The sequence below is a fragment of the Agelaius phoeniceus genome, chromosome 9 (genome assembly GCF_051311805.1).
Source record: "Agelaius phoeniceus isolate bAgePho1 chromosome 9, bAgePho1.hap1, whole genome shotgun sequence".
NCBI lineage: Eukaryota > Metazoa > Chordata > Aves > Passeriformes > Icteridae > Agelaius > Agelaius phoeniceus.
In genome coordinates this window covers 7,681,232-7,695,385 of record NC_135273.1, presented here as the reverse complement: position 1 = coordinate 7,695,385, position 14,154 = coordinate 7,681,232, and the positions used below count along the sequence as shown (strand labels likewise).

Here is a 14,154-nt window from a genome sequence, read left to right as displayed (position 1 = left end):
AATCTGAGAGCAAGAGCTTAGGGACACACATTCTGGACAAAAGTAGTCTTTTATCCTTTTTAGCATTCCACTGCAAAATGCAGATTCAAACATAGGTTATGTACTTGAGGTTTTTATGTTTTTTCCCAAGTCAATAAAGGAACTGGACAGAGGAAGTATTTTTTACTAGAAATAAACTTTTTTTCCTATTTTTTTGCTAATGAAGGAGAGAAATCATTCTGTGTCAGAAGTTCTCTGATACTGTATTTACTGCAGCCTTGAGACACATTTTGTCTGTCCACTCTTTGATGAGTCAATGTTGAAAATGTAATTGAAACAAAAGCAACAACAGAATGATGTTGGCAACATGATTGCTATGGTTATTTATTTTACCACCTTTTTTCCTTTTTGCTTTCCTTTCCCCTGATTCCTATTAAAATACTGCACAGGATGCCTTCAAATCTAATAAAGTGTGATAGATTATTGTTATGACTGACTGGCTTGAGGTGTGGATGAGAAAAAGCTTGTTGTAGTGTTTGGAAGCAAGATTTTTCTTACATTTCAGAGCTTAGAACTTCTGCAAGGTGACATCCTCCTGAGCATATCTTTATTTAAATGAAGTACATCCTGAGCCAGCGTGGTGATGTAAATTTGAGATACCTCAAATATAGTTTAAGCAATTGTAGACAAATTTATTCACTTTAAAAAATCTATCTTGGATTAAACAATCATTTAGCTGTCAGAACCTCTAATGAAATTCTGCCATGAATTATCCTGGTGTTTTCAGTGGCACTTGGAAAGGAAAAGATCTTTTTTCATTCATATCTATCTGTCCAGCTGCATTTACTCAGTGTGATACATCCTAAATGTGTTATCAGGTGTGACAGAGGCTCTCTGAAACTTCTTGATCTTCTTTTGCCTGCCTTTCCCTCTCCAACTGCAATCATAATGATTTAAAGAGTGAGATTTCATTTTAGATGGCTTTTTTCTGTAACAGGTGTTGGTGGGGAGTTCACAAATGGAGTCAGAGCTGCTGTAAGGTGAACACGGTGGTTTAAATCTCTATTATCTGCAGTAGAGTTTGACTTGGGTGGGTAAATGTTGAAGGCTTTAAAATCTTTAGCCTGGGAAAGAAAAAAAGTTTCAGTTTCACCTGAAAACAAAAAAAAAAACTTTTCAGGATTAATGAATGTGTCAGAGCAGCATTTGGAAATAAGAATATGATTCTGACTTTATCTCCTTGTTATTTGGTATTCTTACGCTGAGAAATGGAAAGCAACTTAGGTAGCTGTTGTGTATTTTACAAACTGTCAAATAGTATCAGTAAATCTACAGCCTGGGAGGACTTCAGCATTCTTTATTGTTAATAGAAACATCATGTGATTTTGTAGATTGTTTCCTAATACACAAAGTCCCTCCTCTGGGACAAATTTAGGACAATTTCTTTATCATGTTTAGAATAATACATTGATGTGTTGGGAAGATTCAGAGGGAGGGGGCTGCCATTGTCTCCATACCCTTTCCAAACCTCATTGTGTATAAATAATTTCTCCTAATCCCAATACTAAACTGGAAATCAATAGGTTGCCTCCTTTTAAAGGATAAGGAGAAGATTCATTTGGTACTAAAGAAAGGGACAAAACAAAGTTCTGTGTGGTATGAACTCAAAACACTGTTGAATTTGCAAATGTATTTTAAAATTCTCACCAGCAGTTTAAAGTCAAGTTTGTATTGTTTATGAAAAAGAAATTAAATTTTGTCAAAGAATGCCAAAGTAAACACAATGGATAGGCTGCAGATTCCCACACTAAAGAAAAATTACACTTAATGTTTTTTTCTTACATGCTTTTATTGACCTAGTAAGCAAAATATTATGAAAAGGAAGATTTGAATTTCTCTGAAAAATAGATGAAACAGCAATATGAGGTTAATTTATTGTTCCTGCTAATATTCAAATGTTGTATATTCATTTAAAAGTGCAATTAGCTCTCTTGGGAGTTTGCTTGCTACTGTGGGATTTAACTAAAAATAATAATTTTCTTGTTAGCATGCAATAAATTCTGAGAAGATTTAGTTTTGGTGTAGTAAGCACAAAGGAAGAAGAGAACAGTTATACACAAAGCTTTTCATTATATAAACTGGTTGCAACTTTTCCTTTGACTCTGGGCTCACAAGGCTAAGCATCTTTTTATAAATTACACTTGAGTGTAGGTTGCAGTTAATTAGTGAGCTTTGCATAGCAATGTTATTCCTTGTTAGCTCCAAGTATTCTCTGAGGGCTCTATGTTTCTGTGGTTTGATAATGTGTGTGATTGTGGTGAAGTTGACATCTACTCTTGGTTTCTGAATTACTCCCTTTAGAACAGTTTCTACCAGTCTCACTTTCCTATTGTGGTTTTAGAAGTCTAATAAATTATTTTAGCACTTTGTCTCTATTTTACAGTTGTTGCATTGGCTGTCCATTAGCTCACCTCTAGTTTAACTGTTTTCCTACATCCAGCATTGGGGGAGCTCAACTCACTTTGGATGCCTGAAAATGCCTTAAAATTGTCCCCTATAAAGAAGAAATTCCAAGAAGAAACCAAAGTCTCACTGAAATACTAGCTAGAATCTCTGTAGATAGAAATTGGGGAATTTCTAGTTTTATCAGTTTCACAGATTTCATGGGTTTTTTTAACCTATTGGACTACAGAAAAGTTTAAAAAGAGTAGGAGAATAAGGTGACCTGACACATGACTCCTACTATTAATTTCATCCAGGTTGCATCACATGTGTCCAATAGATCCAGAGACACTTATAAATCTTTCTTCCACTGCTTAAAATGTGTCAATCACTGGGTATATATTTACAAAACATGGAGTGTGCTGGTATCTGACATAGTCAGAATTGCTGCAGTTAAGGAATGAAAAACCCTCCATAGAACACACGTTGTTTCTCTTCACAGAGCTGCTTTTTCAGGAAGTAGGTTTTTTGTTCAGAATGGTGCAGAAAAGAGTCAAATTAACTGCAAGCAATTTCTCCAAATTGTGAATGTTATGGAAATATGAGCACTGAGAGGCCACAGTATTTTCAAAGTTTAATTGTATGTTTCATCCTAGAGCAATAAATCCAGGAATTCAAACAATTCCTGAGAAGTTTGTTGAATTTTGTTTATAAGGTGTTGTGGGGCACATTACAGAAAATGAGACAGTAGTGTATTATATACTTTCAGGACAATTTGAGATCCAAAATAAAAGGAATTTAAATAAAAGTGCATATACATTTTTTGAAAGAGATATATAATTCCTCAGTAATTTGCATAATTAAGAAACAGGGGAGGTTTTTGAGCCTCAGTGGTATTTGGCTATTCAGTAAAGGTAGTCTTGCTCACTTCACTCATCTGCAAATTATTCAGCCCTCATTAGTTTAGTGCTGATTCAGCAGTAGTACCTGAAAAAATGTGTCATCAGTAGAAATGATCCCTTTCACTTTAGATCTCAAAGCAACTTAATCTCATTTAAATTCTCTGACTAAACAGTGGATTTAACATGAACTATTAGCTTTCTAGTTAAGGTTACACAATTTTTCTTTCTAACATAGTTACGTGATTACTATTTAAAAACAAATTAAATAGTCTGATTTAGAAAGAGAGAAGAACATATTCTTTAAGTTATTATTGATCAGTTTTTTATAGATTCATGTTATGGCCAAAAGTTGATCTAATGTTCATCTTAATATCTGTAGATGAGGTTACAGAATGTTCTGTTAGTATGCATTATATGATTGCAATTTTGTTCCTCTGTCAGATGAAAAATAAAGCCTTGCCTAGCAATTTTTCTCAGAATTTAATAATTCTCAAATATTTCATGTCTCATTTAAAAAGGTTTTTTGGTAACTTGTTTTCAGTGCTATAAAAGGTGATTCTGTGAAAACAGGTAAGCTATGACTAGCTGTATTTCAAGCACAAATATAAAGTTTCTAAGATGGGCTGTGGATTCTAAAATATATACAGAATGATATGGACGGGAGGACAAACATATTCTAGAGGCAATTCCAAATTTTAAATAGTGTAGTGGGATAAAGCTATACAATATTTCACAATATATATTTGATTGTGTTATCCACCGCAACATTAGTAAGGCTCATGACAAATTTTCCCAAGATGGAGTTGAGCACCTGCTGTGTATTGCATTGTTTTGTTTTTTGATTTTTATTTTTTGTTCTGTTTTTTGAACTGATTTTTAAACTTGCCTAGAATGCTCTTTTGTGAGCTTTTGAGTTATTGATGTTGTTTTAAAATGAATTGTATATTATATGTCAAGGGAGTTTTTATAGATATGCGTATATAGAAATAAGGAACAGATCTTCAGAACTCTCTGAAGGAGGAGAGTACTCTCTGGAGGAGTAATGTTCTTCCCACTTATATGTTGAGTAAAGATCACCTGAACTTCCAATAAATGAGTTGGTTTGCACTGTATTTTTCACTCATCTGATTTGGTAAAGAACATTTTTCAAGAGGCCTGGAAGCTGGAATCTTGCATCAGCAAGTTCTGGTTCCAGAGAACTAGCAGTTTCATTTCCTTCCTGTCTGATCCTCTTCAGAGGTATCTTTGGCAAGATATTCAAAGTAAAGGAATCCGTTTTCTACACTCATTTTGCATTAAATGAAACAACCATAGAGTTCAAGTGAAGGAAGCTCAACACCCATTATTTCTTAAGCCTGAAGAAGAAACTAGATTGGCATTTTCTGTCAACACATTTTGGCATTTTCAGTCAACACATTTGAAGTCCCTTGGTTGTTTCAAGTATCTTGAGATTCCCACCTATTCTGACTAAACCTTTCATCAATTTGAGAGATGATTTATGCGTTTTTTTTTTTAAAGAAATTAATTTGATAGTCACAGAGCCCTGGTTGGCTGCAGGTATATCACATAGAACTTGCTGAATGCTCTTGTTGTGATTTGATTTTTCCTGTTGGCTTCCATGCAGTGCAGCAGCAATCATTTTTGGTGATAAACTTTGATGATGTCCACACACACTCTCTGCTGTTGCCAGCAGTCTTCACCTGTGGCCCACCACATGATGGAATTGATGCCACATAATTGAATATGCATGTTAAGCACATCATTGGAACATTTGGGAGGCCTTACTTGGATAATCTGTGCTTGGCATCCTAACAGCACAGCCTGAGTGGGCCTGCAAGGTCACAGTTTCCATGGTGTGCATTTGATAACGTGCTCATCAGCATTTGGGTCTGTACTTTGATGCTTTATCCTAGTAGAGAGCCAGAGATGGTACATATGGAATTTGAGATCCCTGACATGATGACTGTAAGCTGTCCAGATAGTCCTGCTATTAAGAATGATTATGACTGGATATGTGTTGCTTTTGCTGGAAGTCTTTCATTTCAGGGATGCTGCTTTTATCTCCTGTGGCTGCTTTGGCTTTCATGATTCTCCCTGGGACTTTGTCATCATTAAAGGGGTTCCAAGACAGTCTCCTACTCAAATGGAAGAATTTATTTCCAAATATCACTGCTGCACTGTCAGTTTTCATTATTGGCTCACATACTTTTTCACCATAGCTAGAATATGATCCCTGGTTTTTTTATATACTGATGCTGAGGCCAAATTATTTGGCAGAGCAATTGAAACAGTCAGTAATATGTTAAAGATTCTTTTGGCTGGAATCCCTCAATCCCAAAGTAGGCATGTAGGGTTGGTTTATGTGTGTGTTTGTCAGCAATTTATCCTGCCTAAGCCCTTGACATTATTCATGTGCTTGGTGTGCACACTCAGCATCTACAGGGACCTGTGTAGATCTAAGTGTAAGTATTTAAGGTCTTCTGGTCCATGTGGACCACATAAAAAACAGGAATCTAGCCAACTAAACAACAAATAAGACAACAGATGTATTATCTACCATTTTCCAGGTGCCCAAGTTCCACTTTTACTGCTTGCATCATGTTCTTTCTGGTGTTGAGGACATGTGAGTCCTCACAGTCCTCACATACACCTGGAAAGTTGATCACCTGGGGTAGCAATGGAATTAGGAAGTAAATACTGAAGTAAGACACAAAGTGGTAAATTTGCTGAATGTTCTTGTTGCTGTTCAAGAGTCTCCCAGAACACATCTTATGGAATGGAACATTTCTTAGTCATTTTCTGGTTTATTTAAAATTGTTGTGTCCCCAAGTGTTAGTAGGTAAAGCAATTTTTGTAGTACAGAACCAGAAGAGAGCATAGGGAGTACATATTAGGGAGGTCAGGAATACCAACTATCTACCTACTGATTCTTTTAAAAGGTATTTACCACTGGTATTTTTGAAACAAAATTAATAATCCTTCATATTTCAATTTGCTCTAACAAGACGGGGAAAAAAGAAGGAATGCTCTGATAGTGTGTAGAATTAAGAGTACTGAAAGATTTTCTTTTCAGCCATGGGTTAAACCTGAGTGGCCAGAGAAAATGTGAGATCAAAGGTGAAAGATCAGTGATAGAGAATGGCAGTAACTCTTGGTTCACTTGTGGAATACATAGCTCTTTAACAATGGCAGATTCCCTTTAGATGTATTATAGTCTTTTACTTACCTTGTAAATTACCTTTACTTACCTTATAAATTAAACCAGTTGTGAACCTAATTCACAATCAGATCAATATCTCTGCTTTGGAGCTGACAATGTGTATCCTCTGCCTGGGCAGGGCAGCTGGGTTTGGTATTCTGGCACCCACCTGCCATCATGTACCTGTCACAGCCCAGTTGTCTCTCTGTATCTCTCTTCTGTGTGTTTAAACTGGGCTTAATGAAAACTGCCTGCACAGAGATTACATGTGGAAATGTGTTTGGTTTGGGTATCTGGAGATTTTAACACCAATGGTGGCAAGTAATGCATGTAGATTTATCCTGGAACAAGCAAATGCCTTTTTTCCTTAAAATCTGCTTTTTCGCTTGCTAGGAGTGTAAAGATGAAATGATAAAAATCAGTAGAATTTGTGATGCAGTTTTACTGATACATCCTAAATATTTTTTAAAAATGTGTGCTTTTAGTTTTTTCTGGGCTATGTTTTATAACTTATAAATCATAATGAAAGTATATTCAATGTGTATTTAACAGCATTGGAAATGTAAATGTGCCACTTTTATCTCTGTCTCTGAATTGCCTAAAGTTGATCAGTATCAGCATTATGGACTTCAGAGGATGTAATATTGATCCTACTTTTTCCTGAAATTTGATTTCTCTGAATTACTGTTAAGATATGTGTATTTCATTATCCACAGTGGCCTAGCAATTAGTAATTGTACAGTAGCCACTGGGAAAAAACCAAACAATTTCATTATGACCAATAAAAGAAATCAGAATTGTCTTTGAACAGAATGCAGGGTTTTAGTTGAAGAGAAGCATATAGGGAGTAGAGGTTTTTTTGGGTTTTTTTGGATGTTCAGCAAGATAGAAAAATTAGGATAAAACCTGTGTCGACAATGATTGATGAGATGATAAAGTAAGATAAAAAACATGGTGAATTTTGAAAGTGTGAAGTTGTTGCTGTTGAACTACTTTTTGAAATTTTTTTATCAAGACAAAAAGCATTTTAAATGATTCTCTTCCATTTGTTTCATTTTCATCCCTAGAAAATTTCCCCCTGGGTGGGTTTGCGCAAGATCAACATCTCCTACTGGGGCTGGGATGACATGTCCCCTTTCACCAACACCACCCTGCAGTGGCTCCCTGGAGAGCCCAACGACTCTGGCTTCTGTGCCTACCTGGAGAGAGCAGAGGTGGCAGGGCTGAAGGCAAATCCCTGCACTGCCATGGCAGATGGCCTTGTGTGTGAAAAACCCGTTGGTAAGGAGCCTCTTTCTCCCAAGAACTGATGCCGTGGTGAATAAACAAGCTCTTTGGGGTTTCATTTGCCTAAGAGGGGTCTGGGGACAATTTGGATTAAATAATTACAAAAATATATATATTTTTCAGGTTTTTTTTGGAAACAGCTGTAATCTATTAAAATTCCTAAAGCAGCAAATATTTATTTGAGAATTAGGTCATGTGGCTTTTTTTGCATTACACCAGAAATCCTATTGTTTGCCTCTCAATCAGTAATAGTCAATGGTAACAGTATCTGTAACTACATGTGGAGATATCCAGTAATGCTGATGTGTTCTTTCTGAATCTTGCTGAACATTATCTTAAAGTTGTAAAAGACAGACAAATCCAAAATCCTGGTTTCTGCCTTTTAGGTTTGTTTGTGTATAAAATTTACTGTGAGAGTCATTTGACTGTTCTAGTTAACATCTACTAAAATGGACTCTGTGAGCTGTCATATGAGTCATGCTCAGTTTTGCATATTAAATTTTGTAAAATATGATTTTATTTATATACAAAACCATAAATTTGGGGCAAAATATTTATGACTAATTAAGGAAGCAACCACTTCAGCAGGCATTTTTCTAATGGAATAAATGGTGAAAGAAAAAGTAGATTGAACTTGTGTTTGAAATGATAAAATATTTGTGATCCTTTTCCAGTCAGTCCCAACCAGAATGCCAGGCCCTGCAAAAAGCCCTGCTCCCTGAGGACAACCTGTTCCAACTGCACGAGCAATGGCATGGAGTGCATGTGGTGCAGCAGCACCAAGCGATGCGTGGACTCCAATGCCTACATCATCTCCTTCCCATATGGGCAGTGTCTGGAGTGGCAAACTGCCACCTGCTCCCGTGAGTATCTTAGTGAATGTTCATCTTACTAAATGTATGGTTACATTTCTTTTTCACTCAAAAGAGCTGGAGAGATTCAGCACATTCTCTAGAGATGAAAAGATTTTCAAGTGAATGACGTTATATGGCTACTAATGTGAGAAGTCAGTGCTGAGTATGCATTTCTTAGATACAGATGATTCTTTGATGGATGGAAATTCTTTAATGATGAAATGTATTTAATCTTTTGAAACTGTGAAAAGTACTTATTCCTTTCAAGTAAAGAAAAATTGTCATGATTGTTTGTATGACCAACAAGATCCATGAGCTGGAACAAGATACTGTTAAAATTAGATAACCAATATGTAAAACTTAGACTTACACAATATCAAGTTAGTAAGAAGTGTGCTGAATTTTTAAAGGTTTAAGTGTTCTGATTTACTTTTTTTCAGATTCAGGCTATGCCATTTTCCTAACATGCAAAGATAAAAACCAAAGTTTTAGTAAGGATAGTAGTAGTCTTGAGAATATTGTAACACAAATGCAAAAGAAATGATCTTGGTCTTCCTTAGATTCCTCTCCCTTGCAGATGGGGATTATTAACCTTGATCTGTAATTAACTCTTGCAGATTGTTCATCCTCTCTATGGAAGTAGAAGGAATTCTATTAGGCCATCAGGCAGGTAGAGGAGGTACAGAAAACTTCTGTCCTGTGTGACCAGACTGGGTCAGGCTGCGTTAATGTTCAAGGTTGCCCATTTCATCCTTTGGGGACAAGAAGCAAGTGATTTCTTACTTTGTCAAGGAGCCAGGTTACTCCCTGGATGTCCCCTTTGGAAGCACATTTCATCAGAGCTTGATGCAGTGTCTCTGGGAGCAATCTCCTCCAAGTCCCTTTCAGTGAATCAGGCACAGATGCTCCTTGCCAAGCTGGGAGTGACTGGAGTCAGCCCCATGCAGTTCCAGCATCCCAGGGTTTATTGGTGCCGTAATTGATGTAGATGCTGGAGTGAGCTGCCTGTGTTTTAGTTGAGGTTTGTTCAGAACAATTCCTCAGTCACTGTTGTTGAGAAGACTGGTTCTTAAAATTTTTCAGGATTTCTGAAGGGTACTTTGGACTCTCCTTATTGCTCTACTCTGAGAGAGTTTTTCTGGTTACTTCTGATTTCCTTTCTCTCTCCATAAGGGTCTTTTGATATCAAAGCCATTGGAATCTTTTATTTGTGGATATCTTGTGACAGCATTAATGATCTTGACGACAACAACAAGCAACTTTCTTTCAGGATTATACTTAGATCATGATTCTGTTTGAGAGGTTATGGATACAAATTAAAAAAACCCCAAAGATCAGAGAAGGCAGTTACTTACTTTCACCTAAAACTTAGGAAAATACTAGGTTAAACAAGTTCTTGATGTATCTGTAAAAGGAACCATTGATATATTCTAGTCTTAGGAGAGAAAAAGAGCTGATTGTACCAGGCCACAACCTATCTGGGTTAAAGGGAAATAAGGCATAGGAAAGCTTTTCCTTCAGGCTAAACTGGCCAAGAGCCCATATTCCTCTAATTGAGGTTCCTTCTTCATCCTTAATAATCATAGAATGCAATGAACCAGGACCACGTTGAGCTTTTCTGGTAAACTTTTTGCCTAAGTTAGTAAATTTGAGGTATTATTCCAGGTTCAGTGTAACAGGTAATAGGAACATTTAATCTCCTGTCAATATGTTTGGAATAATAATTCTGTAGTTATATAAATGTTTCTTTCCTATAACCATTCACAGAACTTTTGTTCTCCTCTCCTGTATAGGAATCAATTTTTTAACTTATAAAATATTGATAGTGAGTTGTGGCAGAACTTAAATAGATTGCAAATCTGGAGATAAAATTGACAGAACACCACAAAAATGATGCTTATGTTTTTGAACTAGCAGATATTATGTTAACGTGAACTTTCAGTTCAGTTTTTCTCTTTGTGTAGTGTTTGCATATCATGCTGATTCAATTTGTTTGGGGAACCTAAGAAATTGTTTTTAATTTGATTGTCATTTTTGTCAGGTCTGTAAAAGTTAATATTAAATAAGGCAAAAGGGATTTGCTATATGCCAGTTCAACATTATGTAAAGACAATTTTGTATGAAAATGTACTTTATATTCAACAAATTAGAAAAAAACAAGTTTCTGTGGCTGTAAGCAGTTTTCCCAGAGTTTTTTAGCATCAGATATTTTGCATTTAAACAAGAAAATGCATGTTCAAATGAAGCATGGTTCAGATATTTTGTTAGTCTAAAATGACTTGAAAATTTTATTAGGTAAATATATCATTATTGCTGCTGGAGTAATGAATTATTAAGTGGATACCCTTATCAAGGGATAGTGTTTCTACTTGAAGAACAGACTGGAACTATACCTTTAAAAAAATCCTCCTTGCATTTAAAATTTTATTTTTATTTTGAATGACTAATTTCCAAGCTTTTGGATGTTTTGCTCTGAATGAAAAAAAATCAGGCAAGCATGTATGATTTAAAATTAAAAAAAAGCAAACCTGAGAACTTCACATTTATTTTCACAACTTGGAAATAAAAATGAGGAATGCTGTTTTATTGGTGACATATTGTCATTTTAATGCCTACTTGCCAAAAACTTGCATTTCCGCTCTTCCCTACATCTTCCATCCATTATGACTTTTGATTGAATAGCTGACAGTTGAACAATCTTGGACCACCTCTAGAATTTCAAAGAAAACAAAATTGCTGCTTGAATATCCCCTTCTTCCATCAACAATTGCTTCTCAGCTCTCCAGTTTTTCAGCTGAATGTCACTACAGATAATAGCTGAGGATTTTCACTTTTGGTTCTGCTTTCGCCTCTGTAAAGATAGTGCAGCTGATACTTCAGGGCTTTATAAATAGCAGCATGAGTATAAATAGCAGCATGAGATTTATTTGGATTGTTTGGAGTGCATCTCTGAAAGGGCAAGCCAGCCCGTGCAGAATGATGGTCTTTATTTTTCTGCTGATCTTCTAATGTATTCAAAAGCACAGATTTGTATCATTCAGTTTCAGCTCTGATTGTTTAAAACTGATTTTTCACATTTGACAATTTGCAACAACTGTTGGCCTTTTCCCATCCCTGCTATTTTCCATATTTGGGAAACTTGAAACATTTCCTCCTGTTTGGATTCCTCCAAGTCTTTTGAAGAGCTCTTGCTTCAGCTTTCTGTGCTCTTAAAATCCTTTTGAGATTCACTCAGACTCTTCACTGCCTGTTTTCCTGGTATCAGCAGGTATCTTTAGACTGTGCAGGATTTTTTCTTTTTACAGCTTTCATTACTTTAAAACAATTTTAATAGTTGCTGAAGGCAGAGGAGCTAGCTTTATTCTGGTCTCAGTTAATTTATTTAGCAGTGAAATCATTCTGCTTAGTATTCCTTTTGTGGACCAGAGGAGCCCAGGTAACTGTGGGCATTATTTGGATGCAGTGTTCTGGCTGCAGCTGAGCCAAATTGAGAGGTTCCCCTCACGTAGAAGCCATTTGTGTGTCCTTCGAATAACTCTGGGAATCTTTAAATTACTTTCTTCTTTTTAAAAATAAACTTGGATAATTCTGGCTTCACAGCAGGAGCTTACCTTCATGCGTGCTTTTAAAATTTAATTTTGAAAGCCTGTAAAGTTAATGTGAGGAGAGACAGGAACCCATGGTGATCAATGTTTGAATGAGTCTGACGTTAATTTGATCCAGTGTTACAACACTAATTAAAGAAACTAAGATGTGTCAGAAAAAGCTTAAAGAAGCTTGGGAACTTTAATGGTGTTCTTGAAGTTACTAAAATGTTAATTACTTATTAATAAAAAATGACAATAACTTCAGAATAGGAATTTTATTTGGTTCTAAACAGATTTGAAATATGAGGAAGACTGTTTAATAATTTTAAATAATAGAGTATAAAAGATCTAAAGGTTTATTTAGATTTTAAAATGCAGTTTTAAAAATGAAACCTGACTGACTGATGAGAACCTTAAGATATAGTTAATTTAAGTGGGTCTGAATTATGACTTGTTGCTTGATGTGTGGTTTGCTAGCTTGTTTCAAAAACTGTATGTGAGAAGGCCAAGTCATATTTGTAGGTGAATACTCAGGTGACATCCAGGGCTACTTTGTGCCCAAAATAATTTTTGGTTTGAATTTGAATGATCCTGTAGTTTTTTATGTTTATAAATATTATCACTCTTACTTGGTTTATTGACCTTGTATTGAACTCTAGTTTTTCCTTTGGAAGGGCTGTTTATCTCAGTAAAATTTGTAATAAATGCATTATATACTACTAATAAGGAAGGAAAATATTTTCTTTTCTGTTTAATGAAAATGTGCAATATTCTTGTTCTGCTTAATTTTCTTCGTTGATTTGAAGTTTTTATTATTGCACTGTGGTATAACATACACCTGCTGTGTGATCTTTAAGGTTGCACAACTTTTAATGAAAACTGAGATATTCTTACTAGTATTACTGGTATTTTTTTTTAATTTGCACAAGGAAAAGTTAATTCTCCATTTTCTGTTGTAAAATCCAAGCATCTTATTTAAAAAATAATGCATTAATATTGTATTCCATGTATTAAAGCTCAAAACTGCTCTGGGCTGAGGACCTGTGGACAGTGTTTGGAGCAGCCAGGGTGTGGATGGTGCAATGATCCCAGTAACACTGGCAAAGGACAGTGCTTGGAAGGCTCCTCCAGAGGCCCAATGAAACCTGTCAGTGTCCACTCCAATGAAATGGTGCTTGATGCTACTCTTTGCCCAAAAGAAAAAAATTATGAGTGGTCTTTTATCCAGTGTCCAGGTAAGGTTTGCTTCCATTCTCTCTTATATATGAAATAAGAGTTTAAGCACACCAAAATAACGTGATTGTTCTAAGTAATGCAAATAGCATTTTCATGGAAAACTAATTTTTTACAAAATATTTCCTAAATATAGAGTTTGTTTGTCTACTGAACACAAGTATAGGTTGACTTGTGAAATGCAGTGCAAGAAGTTTAGACAAAATTGCCATTAATTTGTAGATAAGTTTTCACCCACCCTATCCCTCCACAATTAGAAATGAAAGCATATGAATTTTCTTCAGCTCTTGCTTTCTTCTGGCTTTTGCATCCATCAAGGAGTGGAACTGGGGAGAAATTATCCATAGGGGAAGACTGACGGACACAAAATTCCCTCTTGCTCTTCCAAGTCCAGCTGACTGTCAGAATGGGGGCCTGCCAAAACCTGAGCTGTGCTTCCAGCTGACCTTTTAGACACTCAGACTGAATAGAATATGTGCTTATGTGTCCTTAAAGAGAATCTCTGAAGTCTTAATTTAAGCCACACCAGTCTGATTACAGTATTAATTTTTGAGTTCATTGGAATACTAAGGAAGATAGCATGTGCTGTGACAGTGAAAGCTGTGCTGGTGCAGCCTCCTGTGTGGAAATCCTCCAACCCTGACAGCAGAGTGGGGAGCAGCTGTGGAGGA

The 14,154-nt window shown here is 35.9% G+C and overlaps 1 protein-coding gene across 4 annotated transcripts in view; it reads left to right on the top strand.

The window, feature by feature from the left end:
* ATRNL1 (attractin like 1) overlaps positions 1 to 14,154 on the top strand; it is a 433,015-nt gene that overhangs the window by 96,337 nt on the left and 322,524 nt on the right. For all 4 annotated transcript variants that reach the window (XM_077182833.1, XM_077182835.1, XM_054637523.2 and 1 more), the window contains exons 16-18: positions 7,590 to 7,803; positions 8,484 to 8,672; positions 13,267 to 13,485. In XM_077182833.1, coding sequence (XP_077038948.1) covers positions 7,590 to 7,803; positions 8,484 to 8,672; positions 13,267 to 13,485 — 622 coding nt within the window. The remainder of the gene's footprint in view (positions 1 to 7,589; positions 7,804 to 8,483; positions 8,673 to 13,266; positions 13,486 to 14,154) is intronic.